The following is a 19989-nucleotide window of genomic DNA, read 5'->3' on the forward strand; positions in this document are numbered from 1 at the left end:
ATCCGTCGCCGCCACTAATCGACTTCAACAGTTGATTTATACCTTCGATTGCTTTTTGCGACCATGGCCGACGGCAAGCCCGCTGACGGCAAGCCCGCCGAAGAGGCACGGCCCTCCGCCGTTGCAAAGCCCAAACCTACTAAAGAAAAAGAATTATACCCCATGTCCGACTGGAAATACGACGCCTTCTTACATACATTTTCCGTTCTCGTAGACTTATTCTTCCGCGAAGTTCATCCGCGAGGCGCATGGAGAGTGCCAAGGACCGGGCCTATTCTCTTCGTCGCCGCGCCGCATGCCAACCAATTCGTCGACGGCTTAGTCCTCCAACGGACGCTGAAAAATGAAGCCCAGCGGCGCGTAGGCCTACTCATCGCCGAGAAATCAGTGCACGGCTTCATCGGATGGGGGTCCCGCCAGACTGGGTCCGTCCCTGTCGGCCGAGCGCAGGATAAAGCGAAACCCGCTTCAGGTGTTATCTATCTTCCCGACCCCATCAACGATCCAACCTTGATCCGAGGCGTGGGCACGGACTTCGAAAAAGAAGCCGAGGTTGGCGGCATGCTGTTCCTGCCCTCCGTGAAGGGCCAGTCGGGTAGCTCGATCGACATATCCAAGATCATCGGACCCAAGGAAATTCGAATTAAGCGGCCGTTCAAGGGAAAGGTTCCCCTGCAGCAGCTAACCGGTCGAGACGATATCGACGAGAAGGGAAATTTTACTAATAAGGAATTGAAGGGCCCAAAAGATGGCTTTGAGGGTACTAAGTTTAAGCTGGCTCCTCATATCGATCAGACTGAGGTTTACGAGGCGGTTTTCAATCGTCTAAGATCAGGTGGTTGTATTGGAATTTTTCCTGAAGGAGGTAGCCATGACAGGACGGAATTGCTACCTCTGAAGGCTGGTGTCGCCATCATGGCGTTGGGTACCCTGGCCAAAGACCCCGACTGTGGACTGCAAATTGTTCCTGTTGGGATGAACTACTTCCATGCTCACAAGTTCCGGTCACGGGCTGTCGTTGAATTTGGAGCCCCTTTCCAAATCCCAAGAGATCTGGTTGAGAAATATAAGAACAACGAGAGGAGAGATGCGATTGGCCAGACACTCGATATGGTACATCAAGCTTTGAGCGCCGTTACGGTATCGGCTCCGGATTACGATACCTTGATGTGCATCCAAGCAGCCCGGCGACTATACAATACTGGGAAGAAACTACCTCTGCCCATGGTGGTGGAGCTGAACAGGAGGTTAGCCGTCGGCTTCTCCAAATATAAGGATGACCCACGCATTATCGATCTGATGAACAATATCAAGGATTACAACAAGCAGCTCAGCTACCTCAATATCAAGGACCACCAAGTGGCCTATGCTAAGATGACTCTCCCGATAGTTATCGTCACCCTTCTATACCGGATTGTTAAGCTTCTACTTCTCTCCATCGGTGTGATCCCCGGCCTTGTTCTTTTCGCGCCGGTCTTTGCCGCATCTAAGATCATTAGCCATAAAAAGGCTAAAGAAGCGTTAGCGGCTTCGTCGGTTAAGATACAAGGCAAGGATGTCATGGCCACGTGGAAACTCCTCGTGGCCATGGCGTTTGCGCCCGTGCTCTACAACCTATATTCCATCTTGCTCTCATTCAAGGTGTACCAGGATCACTTATGGGGCTACGTACCGGAGTGGGTGCCGTTCTGGTTAGTATTCATTGCTGGTTGGATCGTCTTCCCGGCTATCACATTTGCCGCTTTGCGCTTTGGCGAAGTTGGTATGGACATATTCAAATCTCTCAGGCCCCTTGTTCTGTGCATCAGCCCTACATCTAGTTACAGCATCCACAAGCTTCGGGAGCGGAGAGCAGAATTATCTGAGAAGGTAGTCCAGGTCATCAACGATCTCGGACCCGACATGTACGAGGACTTCGAACATACGCGTCTGGTCGCAGACCCGCGTGCGAACGGTGCGATCTCGCTCAGGGAAGCTAGCGTTCCAGACAGGACGGAGCCGACGCCGCCGGACTCCCCGCACCTTTCGAGGAAGAATACCACAAAATCGAGCCAGGCCATCCCAAGAAACGAGTCTTTCAGCAACATTGGTGCCATCGGTATGTTCGCGACGCGCCCGCCATCCCGGTCTAGAAGCCGCAGCAGCAGTAGCGGAGGCGGGTTCGGGTCCGGCGGGTTTCCGGTGTCAGGGTTCACGACGTTGGATAGTAACGAGGGTTTCAACGAAGCGAGCAATAAGATCAGGGCGGCGATGAAGCAGATGGGGCAGCTGAGACGGAGGAAAAGCGGGTTTTCGTCGGATGGAGAGGGGAGCGAGGGGACTTGAGGTTTTTTTCTTGTTTTTGTTCACAGGGTTTGATTCTTGTTTGTGTACCTAAGATAATTTGGCTTGGACTGGACTAAAAAGAAAGGTCTGGACGGATAAGTCTGGGTTAGAAGGGAAGGAGTCGAGCACTATAACGTGGTAGGGGACTTCTTTTTTTTCTTTTGGACTACTAAGAATTCTTGTGTATGAGAGAAGGAGAAACAGGAGTAATGTATACCCGAACGGACAGTACGTTGGTGTCCAGGTAGACTGTCGTTGTTGTCGTCTATGCGGCTACTGTTCGATCACGAGAAGAATAAGGGGAATAGAACGTAATGACGATGCCATGTTAACTTGGTGCGTGTTTATATGCGTGATGCTTGGTTATGAGTTTCGTGAGAGGTGTGAGTTATGCTTCAAGATAACTATAACAACGCTGTGGTAGGTAATGTAATGTCTGGACTTGGGGCCCGATATTTATTTATATACCTACGGACTATTATGTGTGCGTATGTGTGCGAGTATAGACGGTTGAGTTTGTCCTGAAGTCCGACTTGGCTACCTATATAGTAGAGTAGGTTAGGTACTCATCTGTTACGGTGGACAAGATGAGTACGTAAGTGAGGCCCAATCGAGGGGATCCTTGGCAGGGGTCGGAGCCAGTTAAAATCCTGGGGCCGATCTGATATCTTATTGGAAGTGTGGGTTGCATAAGTTAGGTACGCATGTATTCCGTAACATGGTTACGAATGCTCAACGTATTTAGTATTACAGGTACCTCTAACCTATACTGTATGTACCTTGTACAGCCCTACCGGTGTACAGGGCGGATTTAAGGGGAGATAGTGTAGATAGAATACGGCAAGCAGTATACCTACCGTACTGGTGAGATGCCGTGGCAGTTATTATTATTATTTTCTTCTTTTTATTATAACAAATAGAAATCGTGGGCTTAACGCCTAATGACGTGACGGGCATATGTACTTAATCCATACGGTATAGCATATACGTTATAGTCATAGTCATAGTTGTAGCGGTGATGGCTGGAGCCAACGAACACGCGGCAGCTCGGAAGCCGAAGGCTTTACTCCGAAGGACGTGCCCTCTTTTGTCCGAGATGGGATACCCCGACCGAGGACAGGTATGTATAATAGGGAGCCCCGGCAGGGTCTCGAATAGAATTCTTTTTATTTCGAGTTTGTCATCCCAAAGTCCTACCATCCCTTTTTATTTTTGCCGTTTTCCTATTTTTTTTTTTTACCTAACCCCTTTACGTTCAGAAGGAAGGAAGGGTGAAGTAAGTGAAGGTTTAGATTTTTCGCTTGTTTTACCTCGGAGATTATCGCGCTCGGATTTTGGTTGCCATAGATCGTGCGACGTTTGTCACGACGCAACAAGATTCCTCGCCTCTCACAAATAACCAGGTGAATACAGAACCGTTACGCTGACTAGGAGGAATCTAGTCACAGCAGAGTTGGTTATGTAAGTGTTGCGACTTTTTTTAGTTTCGTCTTACGCTACAAGCAGCGGATACTATTACCGTATCGTACCTATCGTACCCCCTTGCTTTCTCCTTCCCAGGCACAAGCCCCCAAAACTCAATTCCCCAAACACCTCCCCCCCTTCCCTTCCCCACTTAGCTTGCAGCACTAACCCAATCTCCGGATCAGATAAGATATATTGGCATCTCACCCCTGCCCCACCATAGCTCCAGCCGCTTCTTAGACTTATTTATTCTCCGTGTCGCAAACTTTATACATTTACATTTTTTTTTTTTTATCTGCGGCCAACTGCCGACCCAATCGGCCAAAGGGGAAGAACCTTCGGGGAGGAGAAGAAAGAAAAGAAAGAAAGATGGCGGCAGGTCTGCTCTCGCTGATCGGAGGGGCGCGGCGGGCGTTGACCGGGAGCGCGCGCGCGTCGGAGCTGTTCCCGCAGACGCGGCCGGACGTCGACGGCGAGGCGTGTAAGCACGACTGCGACAGCTGCACCGTTAAGTACCCGCGGCATTTCAAGGTCGAGGAGTCGCACCCGCTGTACGGCAATATCAAGCCCTGGAGCACGCACGTCATCGTCGCGACTAGCAAGTCGGATTGGAAGAGGGATGTGGAGGATGAGAAGGGCAGTGTGATGGAGGCGTTTGGGCATGCTAGTAAACCTGGTAACGGGGTAGGTTTTTTCCCCCTCGTTTTCATATGCTACTTAGAAGAATATATGGATATACTGACACCACGCAACTTAGCGCCTCATGCTCTCCGCCTCCAACATGCCCACATCGTCGCATCAGGCCGACTACTCGCAACCCACATCCATCTTGGTTCTCCCCGCCTTCACCATTATCGACAACGTGACGCCTCCCGCCGTCCCCTCCCTCATCAACAAGTACATCTCACGCGTGCCTACAACCTCAGACCCCCTAGACCCGATTTCCCTCCCCACAACCATCCCGTCGTCCCGCTCCGCCGTCGGCGACATGCACGCGCGCCCCTGTCCCCACCGCGCTATCGTCCTCCTGTGCTCGCACCGCACGCGCGACGCCCGTTGCGGTCAGAGCGCACCGCTCATCAAGAAGGAGCTTGAGCGGCACTTGCGCCCGCTGGGTCTGGAGCGCGATCTCGATGATGAGAGACCCGGAGGTGTGGGCATTTACTTCGTCAACCACGTCGGAGGTCACAAGTACTCGGCCAACGTCCTAATTTACCGCCGCCCGGACGCCTTCGGCCTCGATAAGGTAGATCGAGGGAAGCTGCCCCCGGGCCAGGAGCCGCAGGTCAAGGTTGTGAAGCCGGTGCCTGCGGAGGATGGAGAGGAAGCTGAGGAGCCGGATGTAGGAGCTGGCCAGTGTATCTGGCTTGCGCGAGTGCGTCCCGAGGACTGCGAGAATCTGGTTCGGTATACGATTCTGCAGGGCAAGGTTGTCAAGCCGGATAAGCAGCTGCGGGGTGGGTTTGATCGGAGCACGGGGATGATGAGCTGGTAGATGCCTGGAGAAAGGGTATTGATATCTTAGACAGAATGTGAATTCGGTGCGGTTTCTAGAGCAGAAATAGGGAGTTTGCATACCCACCATTCAGCATCGCTATGAAGTACAGATAGACGCTATGGCTCAGCTATGTGGTAGGCCGGCGCGGCGGTTTCCTTTACATATACATGCAGATCCTAGAGACCCGGTGGAATAATGGCTCATGGTGATGATAATGGGCATAATAATGCAGTTTTATAGTGACGAGAAGACCGACCTTTCTGTGACTGCTTTCCTGTGTTGTCGTCTCATATATATGATGCTATTATAAATAGACGGAATGATATTTATTGACATTTTATATCGCGCTGTTCAAGATGACAGTGCTGGTGAGATGGGATGGGATGAGATGGGACAGGCAAATCAAATGGAATGACTACTATGTATCGTCTGCATTATTATCTTCACATCAATTATTAACAATTAACAAGTCTGTACTCAAGGCATCCTCTATCTTTAGCCTTAACCTTAATCAACACTCGGTTATATGATTGATTCCCAGGACCATACGACTAAGCGTTCCTCAAATGTGGTAGGTAATGTTTTATAGAAATGATACTCTATAGGGATGTGCAAGGAAAAGCTATTACGAGGTGAACTGGAACATATATAGACAATAAAGTTACTTTAAAAGACCCCTAGGTTATAGATGCAGAAGTTGATGTGGGATATAGATCTATCATGGTATTGACTTTGTTTTAACTGTCTCATCCAAGGTCCCAGCATCCCACTAGTACCCAACGAAGCATTCTCAAACGGTAACTCATTTAACTGCCAATAATGATGTCTAGAATGGTTTAAAAATCTGCACAGTGGTTTAAGACAATTAAGCTCGCTACGAGAGAGAGATATACAACGTTTCACGATCCAACCCACCATAATCAGGGTAAGATCTTGAACTGGACGCAGTTGGCATAAGATACTCTTTTCTCATATATCAAGGAAATAGATTATCCTGGGACTTGTTCCTGGCGGCTAACAGCATACAGTGTTAGAAAGGAGACCGTGGCGTGGTCAACGCTATAGCGTATTGAAGAGGTAATCAGTTGCAATCTCTCTCGGCTACAACGACTCTAGCTATTCCTTTGACAGCGAAAAGGAAGCAACGGGAAGATTTTGGTGGACAGTTCTCTAAGTTCAACCCAAAGGAAAACGGAGTTTACGGGTGATATAAATTTTAAATCAACCCATACACTAGATTCGCCAAGATCGAGGACACTTACGGGGTTTGGAGGCTCATTAGCGATAAAAGGGTTTCCTTTAATAAATGCGTTTTGAGCTGCTTGTGTAATATAGTCCCTACCAACTTAAGAGTTGTTAGATGGGCCTGCTAATACTTGATAATATGCGTAACTAGGATATAAACTCATTGCAATTTACTAGGTAATTACATCCAAATCTATGTGTTCTAAGGTCGCTTCTTCACTTATCATAATACATAAATATTACTATACAGTTTCTACCTTTTCACTCGAAAAAGTAGTAAACATATATGACTCAAATACGCATACGATATGAGGATTTAAGCAAGCTGGGTGAATTGCAATGGATAATAATAGATCGAAGCTATATATGAAAAGTCAAAGAGTATTTATCTAAATACCCCAATGCCGACCGGGGAATCCAGGGGTAAGTAATGAGAGAATACATCGATTAGTTCCTTCCCGATCATATCTGTTGCGAATATACCCTTATAGCATGTAAACACTAGGTGTTGTAAGTTGCCTTTTTGAACACATTGTTTATGATCTCCTCGGCAACAATATTGAGACCATCTTTCAGTTTAAGATCAATGCGCCCGAACTTCTCCAGCAATATGTATTGGTCGTCCGTGGCCAACATTTGGCGTAGATGATGCTTTACAATAGCCTTCCTGGGAGATACTTCGTACGTGCCGTCCGGGTGAGCGATTCTATCGCAAGATAAGATCAGTGAGCTAAGTCCGGCAGCAATAGCTGTGGCAACAGAACTGCCAGATATACGATCATCAGACTCAAGAAACGGGACTACGCCTGCGGCCACATCTTGACCTAAAATTCCATAGTCGTACTTTTGTTGGCTATTTCGAAGCGGCGAACCAAATTCATCGCAAGCAGTGATAGAAATTGTTGACGGGAAACTTGCTGGATAAGCGTCTTTAATTTTCGCTCCTTCGTCATGTGTGCTGCATAGCATCACAATCCCTGCTGCGTCCGCGTCGTTACAGGCTCGCTCTAGGTCAGGGTTATTGTCTAATGTCGCGAAGCTCATGGAGATGATATCCACTTTTTGAAGTATCGCCCACCGGATTGCCTTGCATATGAGAGCACGTTGTTAGCTTACCACAGTATAACCATTTAATAAATCAATTGTGCCTTTGAAAGATTCATTGAAATCCTTACTTACCCTTGCAACTCTCGAGGGAGTGACACCGTATCTACCTTCTGTAACTTTCGCTACGTAGAGTTCGCATAGTGGATCGATCGCACAAATGATATTTGCCATCTGCGTTCCATGCGGGTCGGATGCGAATAGCCACGGACCAACCCGAGACCCTTCATCTACGAAAGACTTACCCCCTTTAACACGTGACCAAAGGGTTTTTTGATTCCCGCGGTGGCCTTTCAAATCTGAGAATTTGCCATCGCTTTTAGAGTCATCTGGACTTTCTTGTTTTATGTACTGGGTTTCGGAGGAGCCTGAATAGTTGTCTGACCGTTGATAAGTCTTAGAACCGCCCCAAAGAACTTCAGAACCGGGAGCGATGCTCAATATGCCGTTATCGATGATGGCCACTTTTATTGGGCGGAATGGTCGTTTTCCGGTATCGTAGTCTTCCGTATGCTTACAATAGCTTCTAATGAAACGCGATAGTTTCGGGAAAGCCCTTTCGGCTCTGGAGATGTGTTAGCTTAACACTTTCTATAATTAATATAAATCTTTGAAAACACACATCTCTTCCAAGTCAGCCAATCTTTCATGGGTTGGATTCCATGGCTGAGCGGTTATATTGATATCGATATCTTGAGCACTCTTTGCCTTCTTAAATTCGCGACGAATATAAGCAAGGGTATCGTAACACTCTTGCCTCGTCATCAGTTCCTAGAAAATAATTTAGTTGTTAAAGTCTTTAATAAAACGACAAGTACTTGAGGAATATTATTCCAACCTGTATGACGTAAATATCGAGAGTTTTCAGCTAATTTTAAGATTACATTAGCAGGCATCGCTTAATACCATTGGAAAACAATGGCTCAGAAATCATTCGTTAAGTCGAACTTACATTTTTAAGAGATGCGACTCCTTCGTTGCTTAGCCAATGGCTAATAACTGCTCGCTTCCCACTTGAGTATAGGTGGAGGTATTCGATTCTTTCCTTAGTCTCTTCGTCCTGAAAAACCGATATAGACATGTCTAAAATTCTCCAGTTGAGGTTCTCAACTTTGAAGTCTTTGACATACTTTGCAATCTCTACCTCATTATGTGGGTTTACTAGCCTATCTGGCACTATAAGCTCGATTATTTCGTAAACCCCTTTGTCTCGTAACCAATCGAGGATGCCGAAGACTTCCTTATGTTCAACACGAACACTGTTGCCGGGTGTCTCTTTGTCAGGTCCCAAGTCTAACGCTGGGAAGTCGGCATATTTCAGGGTATGTTCGTAAGATAACAGGCCCGGGTTTTCTCGGTGGTTGATCAAAGAGTGAACGAAATCCGATATTGGATACACCTTTGAGTTAAATCGCGAGAGATCAAAGCATAGCTCGTTAACTATAAGACATGATAATCAGAAACTTGATATTGGGTGACGCAGCCGGCATCGTTTTTGCTTACCGACTTCTAAGAGAAAATAGTTAGCTATGAGGTTTTAATAGATCCTTTGCGAAAAGAAGTGCGGTGTCGTAATAAGCTATACTTACCATTGGAATCTTGGAATATTTCTGACAACCTTTGCATTTTCCCCACCCCCTTAATTGTGGCAGTAACTATCGCATTGCGGATTTTGATTTTGTCCGGGCTGTCTTCCGTGTTTCTATCCTTTACTTCTGAATTTACGATGGCCTTGTTGTTATGCCACAATGGATAGCATGACTCTCTTTGCGCGCTACCTCTTTCAGCGGCAGGCAAATCGGCTTGGAAGGTGACGGAGTTCGGGTAAAGCCGTAGGAACTTCTCTACGAAACCGAGGTTTTGGTGTCGAACTGCAAGGTGAAGAAGCCCTCGCGTTTTTGGGGTCTCATGCTTTTTCATGTCGACTGGTAGCTTTTCCCAAGCTTCTTCTAAGTCAAGCTCAATTATCTTCTCAACAACTTGCTCATCAAATGTTGTGGTACAACCGATCAAACTGCGTACAATCTGCTGATAAGAATCGTTGTCGGACTCCAGATTTGTTGGTCGTTTTTTGAGACGACCGGGTTCCTGCTTTTTCTGCTTTAATGACCCCTTTTTCACGCGACCCATGGCTTGAACAACGTTCTTGCTTGTGGCGAACTGCTCTCTCAGTTTTTCGTATTTAAAGAATGCGTTCACCACATTGATTTTCCCGTCTTCTAGTGCACACTGGAATGTATTATCTGGTGGTCCTGCAAGGCGGGTATCGAAATCCAGGAGCGCGTACAATGCTCCGAGTTTATCACCATCCTCAGCATCAGCAGCCAAGCGAAGAGCGGTCTCCTTATGTTTAGAGCTTGGGTCGGTCCATCGCATGATCTCAAGGAGTAGTTCGTGACAGTCTTTCGGGGTCACGTTGAAAGCCTTAGTAATTATGTAGCGCCTGTGGCAAGTATCGATTCCAAATTGGTGGCGACAAAACTCACGCCCCTGGCGGATCATATGCCTGAGGGCTTTTCCGTTGCCGTCTTCTGCTGCTTTATGAAAAGGAGTGGTTTTCTTATTTTTCTTCATTTTTGCGTCGTACTTGTGTTTCTTCTTGTCCCTGCATGTTTTCTGCATATCATCCATGGTTTCGGATGTCATTATAGGATTTTCAAAAGCTAAATAAGGGGCTATGGAGATGATGATTCTCATGATCAAAATGTTCACATCTTTTTCCATCTCAATTGGGATCTCCGTTAATGTCTCGGAATCTTCCCTGGTGTCTGATTGGGAAGTGGTATCCATGTCTTCGACCGTCTGGAAAAGAACAAGCCATCGAACACAGTCGTCAACGTTCCTTAGGCCGACTTTCAACAGTTCGGTAATTTCCACCATCATCTGTTTTTTCACATCCGAATCCTCGGTCTGGATTGCAGACAAGGCCATTTTCAGTGGCTTGAAGACCCCGTCTGCGACCATCGAGTCTATTTTGTCATCTTTTCCCAGTATTTTCTCCCATGTCCTTTTGATATTGGAGATTGGGCCATCTTCGTTCGGTATGCGTGAAACCATCGCAACTCTACGCTGGTACTAATATGATAGTATTGTGATATATTGAGTTAGATTGTCTAATAAAGATTGCAATTACTTAGAGGTTCGAGAGAATATGATATCCGCACATAAGGCTGTGCTGTGCGTGAGTTGAAGAAATGTCTCACTCGTATACAGTGTTGAGAGGTGATATCCAGGTACTATGTATGTATAGATACCTCTTGTTCGGTATTTGCGGCTGTAGTTACTTACAAGATGTCGTAACAGCGTGGCAATTGTTACGGCAAAGCTTTGATTCGAGAATTTGACATTATATATCGGCATTGTGTCGGTATAATGCAAGGTTCTGCATTGATAATTTTCAGCTTCGGAGATGCATCATGCATGGAGGCTCACAGCCTACCTACCAATATCGTAATCAGACACGTAGCTTGACTGATTTGTTAAGACTTATTACAAAACCTTGATCGTACCCCAACCGATATAGCCAGAGAAAGTAATTGATAAGCGGTAGTATTATTAAACAAAAGCCTAGGTATATTGTAGCTTCAATCTTGCTAGCTGGCTGGCTGCCTACCTACGTACCTACCTAAGGTACTTAGTTGTCCTTCGCCGCAAGCGCCCGCTGCAACTGTAGTATCAATAAGTCCTGCTGCGCAAGGCGGGCTTCTATCTGTCCCAGCCGTGCCTCCAATGCCGTAAGTCGGGTTGTGTCGGCGATCAACGTCGGGGTTTGGTTACACCAGCCAATTAACAGAGGTGGGAGTGTTGACTGGTCAGTTCGGGGAGGACCAGAAGTGACAGGTAGTGTAAAAGATTGCGTGTTAGGCATCGATGGAGCTGGGGAGCCCACTGTTGAAGCTGGAGGCGCTGCCGTATTCACTACCCTACCGAGTTTCTTCTCTTCCATGTCACTAATGGTGGTGTCGTCCACGGCGACCTGTATAGGCTTCGATGTTTCAATCTTATAGCTAGGCCCCCACTTGACTTCTAGCTTAGTCCTCTTTCCTTGCTGCCGAAGCCTCCCTAGGTTTTTCAAGTCAATGCACTGCATGATGTCCTCGCCCTCGGAGTTGCAGACATCCTTCTTCCACGGGGTAACCAAAAAAGCTTTAGTTTGTCCCGGCCCGAAGCCAAAAAAGCGCTTGGTTTTGTCCTTATATTCTTGGACGGTGCCAGCACGCACGTCTATATTGAAATTCACCAAGTAGGGGGCATTGCTTTGCCTCGATAAGAGGACCGTGGTCCAGATTTCTTGCGCGACCCCCTTTTTTTGCAATGGATTCTGCTCTAGAGTCCACGTGACTCCGTTGTATCCACCAGCATTGTTCGTCTCGGGTATCGCGCGCCCCTTGTCGAAGTCGGTTCGAGCCCATGATATCTCGCCCTCGTAGCCGCGCTTACCAGAGACCCCAATGTTCGAATAACCAGCATTGAAATTCCCCTCTATAGTGGTAGTTTCCTTTAGCTCGGCAGATGTCCCATTCCAGCGTTCCTCTGAGTGAAAAGGAGCCCACGCTATTACTTCTGGTCCGCCTGGGGCCCCAGTGTTTTTGGCGTCCTTGTTTGGGTCTTCAAACAAGATGGATGCTTTCATAAAACTGATCCTCGTATCTGGATCTTGTGATGCTAGTAAAAACTTGAGAACTATGAGCGTCATTTCCTGTTTGTTCACTACGCTCTCCCCCTTTCCAATAGTCTCTTCCCACCCGTCTACCCAGAGAAGCCTTTCGACCTTGACGGAATGATCCGACTTCTTCCTTTCGTAAATCACACTACTATTTTCGTTGGCGGTATAGGATTTGAGCCCTCCCTGTTGAAGGGTAGCATCATTACTTAGATTCTCGTGTAGGTTGAATTTAATAGACTCCAGTGTGTCTATATCATCCATAACAGCGTAGTTGTCCATTTCAGAGTTGGTGTCTGCACTCATGAGGTATTCTACCGCTGATGTTGAACGGTATGATAAGATTCTGCAGTAGTGGTGGAGGTCCGGGGTTGGTTGGAATTCTGGCGAATATCGAGAGAGTTGATCAGCTAAGATATGTGACTAGCTACTATAATATACCCACTCATTCATCCGACTGGTGTTAATAGACGAGTTAGGTACTTCTCATTTTAAGAATTTCGTTCATACCCCCCCCCTTTGCTGCGTCGTCATCTATAGTGTGGCCATCGGCGATCTTGAAACCCCGAAAACATACCTATTGTACCGAGTACATATTGATACATATAGTAACACAGTCCCCGTAGTTGACGACCAATCGAAAACTTCCCAAGTCCTTCCCTGCTATAGAAAGATCCCACTGAGGCTTTTCTTCTTTTTACGTACATTGTGGAATATCTTCACTAGCATTTCTACCTTGACCACAAATATTCTACCCCTGATCGTTCCATTTCAATGTCGGCAGGCTAATCGGTCCCAATATCAAAAATAAACTCACGCGCACTACGAAGCGTAATACCGACTGCTATTTCTAAGGCAATGCAGCGTATTTTCTCAAGAAGGTGATCTTCAAACTTATAATTCAGAATCCCCGAAGCCAACACAGACTCTTCACATAACGGCGATAGATCTCCGGAACCAAAAGCTAAAAAATCAACATCACCGGAGGCGACCGAAGATTATATCTCATCAGCACTGGCTACCATGTCAACCGAAGTCATTCAGCCCGTTGACTACACGGCTAAGGACTCAGCACAGCCGAATGCAGTCGAAACTGATGCGACGCAGCCTGAAGCCTCTGATGCGACGCAGCCTGAAGCCTCTGATGCTTCCTCAGCCAGTGATATAACGCCGTCGGTTACTCTTGGAAACAAACCAAATCTATGGGACGAAGCATACGATAGCCTCAAAACCGAATACCCAGATTTACTAAGTAGCTACGAGGCGATCCTGGCAATATGGATGGAGGGAGAACCTCGGAGCTTGGAATTGAGGCGTCCTTCAATGACCCGGGAAAACAACATTGACTCCTTAGATCTACAGAACAGAAGAGCGCAAATGCATAAAATAGTGGATATCTGGCTTTCCAAAACGGACGAAGTAACGGACTACACTTCTATTCAGAACTTGAAGAGTACTTTTCGATCGATGAATGTGGACTACCCAGAAAACGCATTGGTGTGGGCGGCGGTCTGCGTGTCTTTACAAGTACGTAGGCCATGAATATCCCCATCCTCTCCACCTTAATGAAAGACATCGAGGTTCTAACGACGTTACAAACTAGGGGATTCTCGATTCCAAGTCCCGCCCAGATTCCATTGTCGCGGGGGTCGTTTATGTCCTGTCTAGAATGGCATGGTATAGCATTCTACCACAGCTTCTCATTCAAGACGAGAAAAATACTACCGGAGACTGCTACTCTACAGAGCAAGGGATCCTTAGGAGTAGGATAGTTGATGTTTACAAGGCGATACTTTCCTATCAGATCAAGATCGTATGTTCTCAGAGTCCTTATTCGTCGGATCTTGTCGATTTGAACGACCTAAGTCAAGCAAATATTGTGTCTGCTGAAGAAGGGCTGTCTACATTTAGTGGACAGCAGGTAGAGACTCAAATCAAACAACTGCTTGAATCACTCCAAAATTCCGATGAGCAAAGCGATAGTTCTACTGATGAAGAAGAGTCTAATACAAGAACGGACACTGGAAGCGAAGATGAGGTACCCATCCTTGATACGATTGGCCGGCAACATAATATTCCTAATCCAGAAGGGGGGTTAAAGACTACCTTGGAACGCCTCTTCGATTGGGTAACCTCAACTAAAGAATATGAGGAATTCGACAAGACCGCCCGCGTACTCTGGGTGTTCGGTGCTCTGGGAACCGGCAAGGCAATGCTTGTTACCGCGATCATTCATGGGTACTACTCTCAGGGACTGGGTGGAGGTGATAGTCCTGAATTACTATCACACTTTCGTGGCAGTGATCCAACTGAGCCAAAGAATGCCGCATGGGTGCTAAGAAGCCTTATCGGCCTCACTCTAGATAGTCAGCCGTCCCTAAAGAATCACTTTGTCGAGGCGAGAAAACGAACGGAGAGAAAAGGTTTCGACGAGCCGACCGACTTCTACGCTCTCTCAATTATATTCTATAATATAATTCAGGATGAGAAATTCGCCAATACGCTTTTTATAGTTGATGGGGCTGGCGAGTATAATTCTACTCAAATAACTGCCCTTTTGAGTTTAATTAGTGCATCTTTAGGATTGTCCTCCAAAGTCAGATGGCTAGTATCTTTGGGCAGGGAAAAGAGCGAATTGTGTTTCCCAGGACAAGTCGATCTCTGTCTTGACTCTTATAGCGAGGAGTTATCGGCCATATTCCGTGAGCATTACATTCCTTCCGAAGTGAGTGAACTTGTGCAATGTGGCATGCACTTCAAAGGAGACCTCGAAACTGAAGTCATACGATGTCTACGTGACTCCTCGCCTTGGAATTACCTATGGATCGAGATAGCATGCGAAGCTATCAAGCAGAATGATTCTTGGCATGCTCCCAAGATAATTCGTCAGTTACCGGCCGATATTGAGTCGTTATATACCCATATGAAGAAAAGTATTAAAAAGCTATACTCGACAGATCCGGATTACTGTAACCAAATATTATTGGTCATGGTCGTTGCATACAGACCTCTTCCAATCTTAGACCTTGAGGAACTTGTGGACCTACCGCCCGAGGTTAATCTTTCGATACTAGTCAATAAGGGGTGCTTCTCATTCTTAAAGGCATACGACGACGTTATATGCTTCAGGCACCAGTCTGCTAGAGACTTTATTGAACGAGAAATGTCGGATAAAATCCAAGATACCCACTGGAAGATCGTACGATGTAGTTTTCGTTCTCTATCTCGATCATGGGGGGGATCCCCAGGAGATTCATCTCAAGACCATCCAGAGAGCTTAAGGAAGTCAACGTCCTATATAGCAGTGTTTTGGATCAAGCATCTCTGCGAAAGTCACATTACTGACGAAGTTAGAGACACGGTTATTCACTTTCTCACCGAATACCCCTTGAAATGGTTGGAATTGTTGTCATCAACAGGGCATCTGTCACGAGCGCTGAGCCTTATCCAAGAACTCGAAACTGTATGGAAGAGAAAGGTATGTAAACCTAAATCAACACGTCGTCCAATCCACACCCTGGATCGGTGGAATTTCAGGAAAGGGGTTAATCGCTAACAATATTTCTACGTGTTCCTGTAGGCGAAGTCTGATAAAGACGAATCTAGCAACATAAAGCATATACTTGAATTTATTTTCGAGGCGCGCCAGTTATTCCTTCTTCATCAATCAATCGGATGCTCCCAAAAACTTAGAGCACAGAATACCCTCTTATTCTGCCCCAGCAACAGTAAATTAAGAAAGCGGCTACTCCCAACTGAGTTTCCAGAGCTAGTGGTTCCGCCAGCATTAGGAAAGGACTGGGGTCTTGCCATGCGTGTTCTCCGAGGGCACACTGATTATGTCCGTTGCTGCGCGCACTCCCATAGCGGCGAACTTTTAGCTTCAGGATCTGACGACGGCTCTATCCGCATTTGGGACACAAGGACAGGAAACTTGCAACACCTTCTGGAACTCAGCAACTGGGTTCATCATGTTGCATTCTCCTCCAAGGGGGTTCTAGCGGCGTCAACCGCACACACAATCAAATTTTGGGACGTCACCACAGGAGTGCTAAAAGAAACTCCAAGTTATTCTAATATATTCGGTGACACGGGCGCGTCTGGGATATCAGACTTCGACTTTTCAGCTGATGGGAATATGCTAGTTGCATGTTCAGGGAGTACTATCGTCACCTGGGATTTTCTCTCTTGCTCTAGAAGGATATGGAAGAATCCCGACTCCGCGATCTTTAATGTGAGCTTCTCAGGTGATGGAGCCTTATTTGCGTCTGCATCGGAGAATCATGTCATAATATGGGACGTAAAAAGTGAAGAGAAGTTAAAGGATCTCCCAGCACCAGATGGCATGACTATCATTCGGGCTGGAATTACTTTCTCCGCTGACTCAAAATTTGTTGCTACTGGTACGGACCAGGGCACAGTGCTCATTTGGGAACTACTATCGGAAAATCCGCCCACTAGACTTGAAGGCCATACTGATAGCATTAGCGCGGTCTCGTTCTTTCCTGAAGGCCTACGTTTGGCTTCAGCATCTCAAGACACAACAATTAGAATCTGGAAGGGACCTTACAATGGTGCGTCGAAAGTCTCCGAGCAGATAATACGTGGGCACAGGGAAGCTGTGAGGGGTCTGTCATTTTCCCAAACACAAAGGCACCTCGCTTCCTGTTCAGACGATGAAACTCTTTGCATCTGGGATTACGATACCGACGAACCTATAGCCGAAACCGACGACGGGACTCTCTGGCGAGATCAGCCACATATGCAACCTATTAGCGTCATAACATCTTCAGACGACGGTAATGTGATAGCCTCGGCCGATGAGGATGGACTGATTTGTCTTTGGAATGGAATTACGGGCGAATTTCAACATAAGCTAGAGGGTCATGGTAGTAAAGTTAGATCTATTATGATCTCACACCATGCAAATCTATTAGTTTCGGCTTCCAATGACAGAACTGTTAGAATCTGGGACACGAATAATGAATCCAAGCCGCGCATACTTCACGGCCATGAAGACTGGGTTAGGAGTGCTGTGTTTTCATATGACGAGCGATTCGTAGCTTCTGGATCTGACGACAGGACGATTCGAATATGGAATGTTGCAAATGAAATTATCCCGGAAGCCAAAGGGACAAATACTTCGGGGAATGACAATGCCGACCAAGAGGGCCTAATAGTATATAAGCACAAAGATTGGGTTATGTCTATCGCGTTTTCTAGCGACGGAAATTACTTGGCTGCTGGGGGAGACGATGGTCATGTGCTACTTTTGAAACTGCAGAATGGCCAGTGGAACGTGGTAGAGTTACAAGAACCCGATGTGGAAGAAGATGATGACGGGTGGTATAGTGCATTAGCAGTGGCCTTCACTCCGAATTCTGGTCTTCTCATCGCATCTTCATATAAAGTAGTGAGGGTATGGAATGTTGAAACCCGCGACAGGGTACGGGTGTTTAGGACTACAACGATGTTCTGCACTATGCATACTAACCCTACGTATCCTGAGTACTTTATCACCGAGATGGGGCCCTTCCTAATTAACCCCCCCGCCGGTTCATCCAGTTCAAGTTCCATCGAGTCAATCGAGTGGTATCCTTACAGCTTTGAACCTGACCAGGGCCAGATTATCTATAAAAATAACACGTTATTCGTGTTGCCTGAACAGTATCGACCTACGTCGTCGTCCGTGGCAGTGAGTATGGGAAGGGATAAGGTTGTGATCGGAAGCCGATCAGGGCTCGTGTTATTTTTTATATTCAAAAGGACGAAACCACTGTAAAGTCATTTATACAGGGATAGTAAATGCAATATAGTGTACGTCCAGTCGTTCTACCTTCTTAAAGGGCATAGTTTAACTATGTATCTTAGGTGAGGGGTCAAAGGGAGTGAACTTGGGGCTAGGATGAATGAATCTAATCAGAAGGAGGATATTACATTATATACCTGCATGATATTATATTGTCGGGATTCTGGGTATGGGGATACTTCCTGTGTGCACAACCGGTAGACATAGGCTCCTATAGATGACTTATAATTCCTCGCGCAGCAACGAAGTTGTTTCCATGCTTCTTGCTTCACCTCATGATATATATTATAGGCAGTTATATACAAAATTGAACTCTATATGTATGACGAAACCCTTATTCTCTCCACATCTCTTAAATTTATATATCTACCAACCTTCTAACCTTGATAATTAAGCACCTTAATACCATCACTGTAGTCGCCCTCGGGGAACTTGGTCTTGCCGATGTAAATGCGGCGCTTGGTATCCTTAGGATTACCCGGCTTATCCCGGCCGTGGAACGCGATCGTCTTCCCGTCCGACGCGATGTCCATATGGCCCGGCTCGTAGATCGGCTGGTTAGGACCGGAGCGGGCGAGTGTCTTCCGGTGTTCGAAGTCTCCGTCGGGTTTGGTCGCCCATGCGTATTGAATATCGTAGCTGTCGCAATGCGTGCTAAAGAATAGGACCTGCATTCATACCTTGTCTGCGAGCGAACTTACACAGACAATATAGTGAAGATAGGAGAAAAGGGGGGGAGTTTTTGGGTGTTTGGGGGGACACTTACATACGACCCCGGCTTCCGCTTATACATAGCCGGGCCCTCCATAAGCCCATCGTTCTTATCACCCGCGTGATTAAGAATCGTCTTCGGGCTTCCCTGCAGCGTCAAGCCGTCGCGCGTCACCTTCTGGATGCGGATGGGCGTAGGCTTGTAGTCGCCGTTCTTGGGACCGCCCAGCGCGTTGCCGTCGACCTTCCAGATGATCCGCCGGTACTTGCCGTCGTCGAACTACACCGGGTCGATGATCCCGCCGCCCGCGTCGTCGCAGATCAGCGGCTGCGGAGTCGCTTCGAACGGGCCCTGCGCGTAGTCCGCCGTTGCGACGCCTGCGCACCGGCGGCCGCCTTTTCGCTGGCCGGAGACTATGCCGTTTATTAATCCCTAACTCTCTTCCCCCCCTTTAAAAAAGAAAAAATAAAAAATAAAGGGGGGGTTGGGGGGGTTAGTATAAGATAACTTACAGTACAAGACGTACTTCCCATTGTCGTTCTTAAACACGCTCGGGGCCCAGATACCCTTGTTCTTGGGGTCGATCCAAGACCCGACGTCGGGCATGGCGTCCATCTTGGTCTAGGTCCACATGTTGCCGTCGATGAGTAGCGCCGGGTCCGGGAAGCTGATGTCCATGACCGGGCCGTTCCACGGACCCTTGCCCCGGGCGACGAGGTCGTTAGCCTCGAATTCGGAGACCGTTACGTTTTCGAGTTCGATGGACTAGGAAGAGGGGTTAGTGGTGGGGTATATGTTGACGGGTGGGTGCTTATGATGGCGGTGTATGTGTTGGGGGTATTTAGGGGGTGAGGAGCGAAGAGGACGATTACCATGATCGCAATCATCATTTGTAAGAATAGGTGGATAACTATCTAGTTACTATAATATAACTAAGAATACTGACTTACACCAAAATCTGGCTGAGGAAGAGCTGCTACGAGGCCGGCGGCCATAGAGAATAAAATAATCCGCTTCATGATAATATATAGCAGTTAAAGACAATTATATACTCTGATTAACAACAAGAAGATCACCCGCCTCACAAGGGGCAACCACGATTCTTAAATACCCCTAATCCAACCCGCGACAGAGTGCCCCCATCTTGTGTAGCGCTCCAGCTTCCGGAT

The 19989-nt window shown here is 47.1% G+C and overlaps 5 protein-coding genes across 5 annotated transcripts; 2 read left to right on the top strand and 3 right to left on the bottom strand.

The window, feature by feature from the left end:
* Positions 1-162: 162 nt before the first annotated feature.
* F5Y00DRAFT_252684 (Sucrase/ferredoxin-like-domain-containing protein) lies at positions 163-5284 on the top strand (the record flags this gene model as incomplete). Its single annotated transcript, XM_048009957.1, has 3 exons — positions 163-2288; positions 4146-4473; positions 4547-5284. The coding sequence occupies 3 exons, from the start codon at positions 163-165 to the stop codon at positions 5282-5284; spliced, it is 3192 nt and encodes a 1063-aa protein (XP_047865728.1).
* A 1574-nt stretch (positions 5285-6858) lies between these two features.
* On the bottom strand, positions 6859-10051 carry F5Y00DRAFT_234886 (uncharacterized protein). The gene is made up of 7 exons (XM_048007480.1): positions 9226-10051; positions 9140-9145; positions 8589-9076; positions 8475-8504; positions 8259-8407; positions 7712-8201; positions 6859-7618 (listed from the first exon to the last, which is right to left on the bottom strand). The coding sequence occupies exons 1-7, from the start codon at positions 10010-10012 to the stop codon at positions 7034-7036; spliced, it is 2535 nt and encodes an 844-aa protein (XP_047865729.1). The 5' UTR covers positions 10013-10051; the 3' UTR covers positions 6859-7033.
* A 1219-nt stretch (positions 10052-11270) lies between these two features.
* F5Y00DRAFT_268897 (uncharacterized protein) lies at positions 11271-12728 on the bottom strand (the record flags this gene model as incomplete). The annotated part of the gene is made up of 1 exon (XM_048012341.1): positions 11271-12728. Exon 1 carries the CDS (start codon positions 12603-12605, stop codon positions 11271-11273), a length of 1335 nt encoding a protein of 444 aa, XP_047865730.1. The 5' UTR covers positions 12606-12728.
* A 467-nt stretch (positions 12729-13195) lies between these two features.
* On the top strand, positions 13196-18081 carry F5Y00DRAFT_268899 (WD40-repeat-containing domain protein; the record flags this gene model as incomplete). Its single annotated transcript, XM_048012342.1, has 3 exons — positions 13196-13826; positions 13903-15777; positions 15880-18081. The coding sequence occupies exons 1-3, from the start codon at positions 13323-13325 to the stop codon at positions 18079-18081; spliced, it is 4581 nt and encodes a 1526-aa protein (XP_047865731.1). The 5' UTR covers positions 13196-13322.
* A 404-nt stretch (positions 18082-18485) lies between these two features.
* Positions 18486-19815, bottom strand: F5Y00DRAFT_268901 (glycoside hydrolase family 43 protein; the record flags this gene model as incomplete). Its single annotated transcript, XM_048012344.1, has 6 exons — positions 18486-18776; positions 18875-19063; positions 19106-19233; positions 19333-19441; positions 19502-19585; positions 19771-19815. The coding sequence occupies 6 exons, from the start codon at positions 19813-19815 to the stop codon at positions 18486-18488; spliced, it is 846 nt and encodes a 281-aa protein (XP_047865732.1).
* Between the last annotated feature and the right edge of the window lie 174 nt (positions 19816-19989).

Source organism: Daldinia vernicosa, assembly GCF_022497035.1.
Source record: "Daldinia vernicosa strain CBS 139.73 unplaced genomic scaffold F5Y00scaffold_18, whole genome shotgun sequence".
In the NCBI taxonomy this organism is placed as follows: domain Eukaryota; kingdom Fungi; phylum Ascomycota; class Sordariomycetes; order Xylariales; family Hypoxylaceae; genus Daldinia; species Daldinia vernicosa.

Coding starts and splice junctions, on each gene's coding strand:
- F5Y00DRAFT_234886 (XM_048007480.1), bottom strand. CDS start 10,012: ATGCGATGGACCGACCCAAGCTCTAAACATAAGGAGACCGCTCTTCGC. Junction 8,202..8,258: donor TTGGCTGACTTGGAAGAGAT/GTGTGTTTTCAA, acceptor ACACATCTCCAG/AGCCGAAAGGGCTTTCCCGA. Junction 7,619..7,711: donor CTCCCTCGAGAGTTGCAAGG/GTAAGTAAGGAT, acceptor CTCATATGCAAG/GCAATCCGGTGGGCGATACT.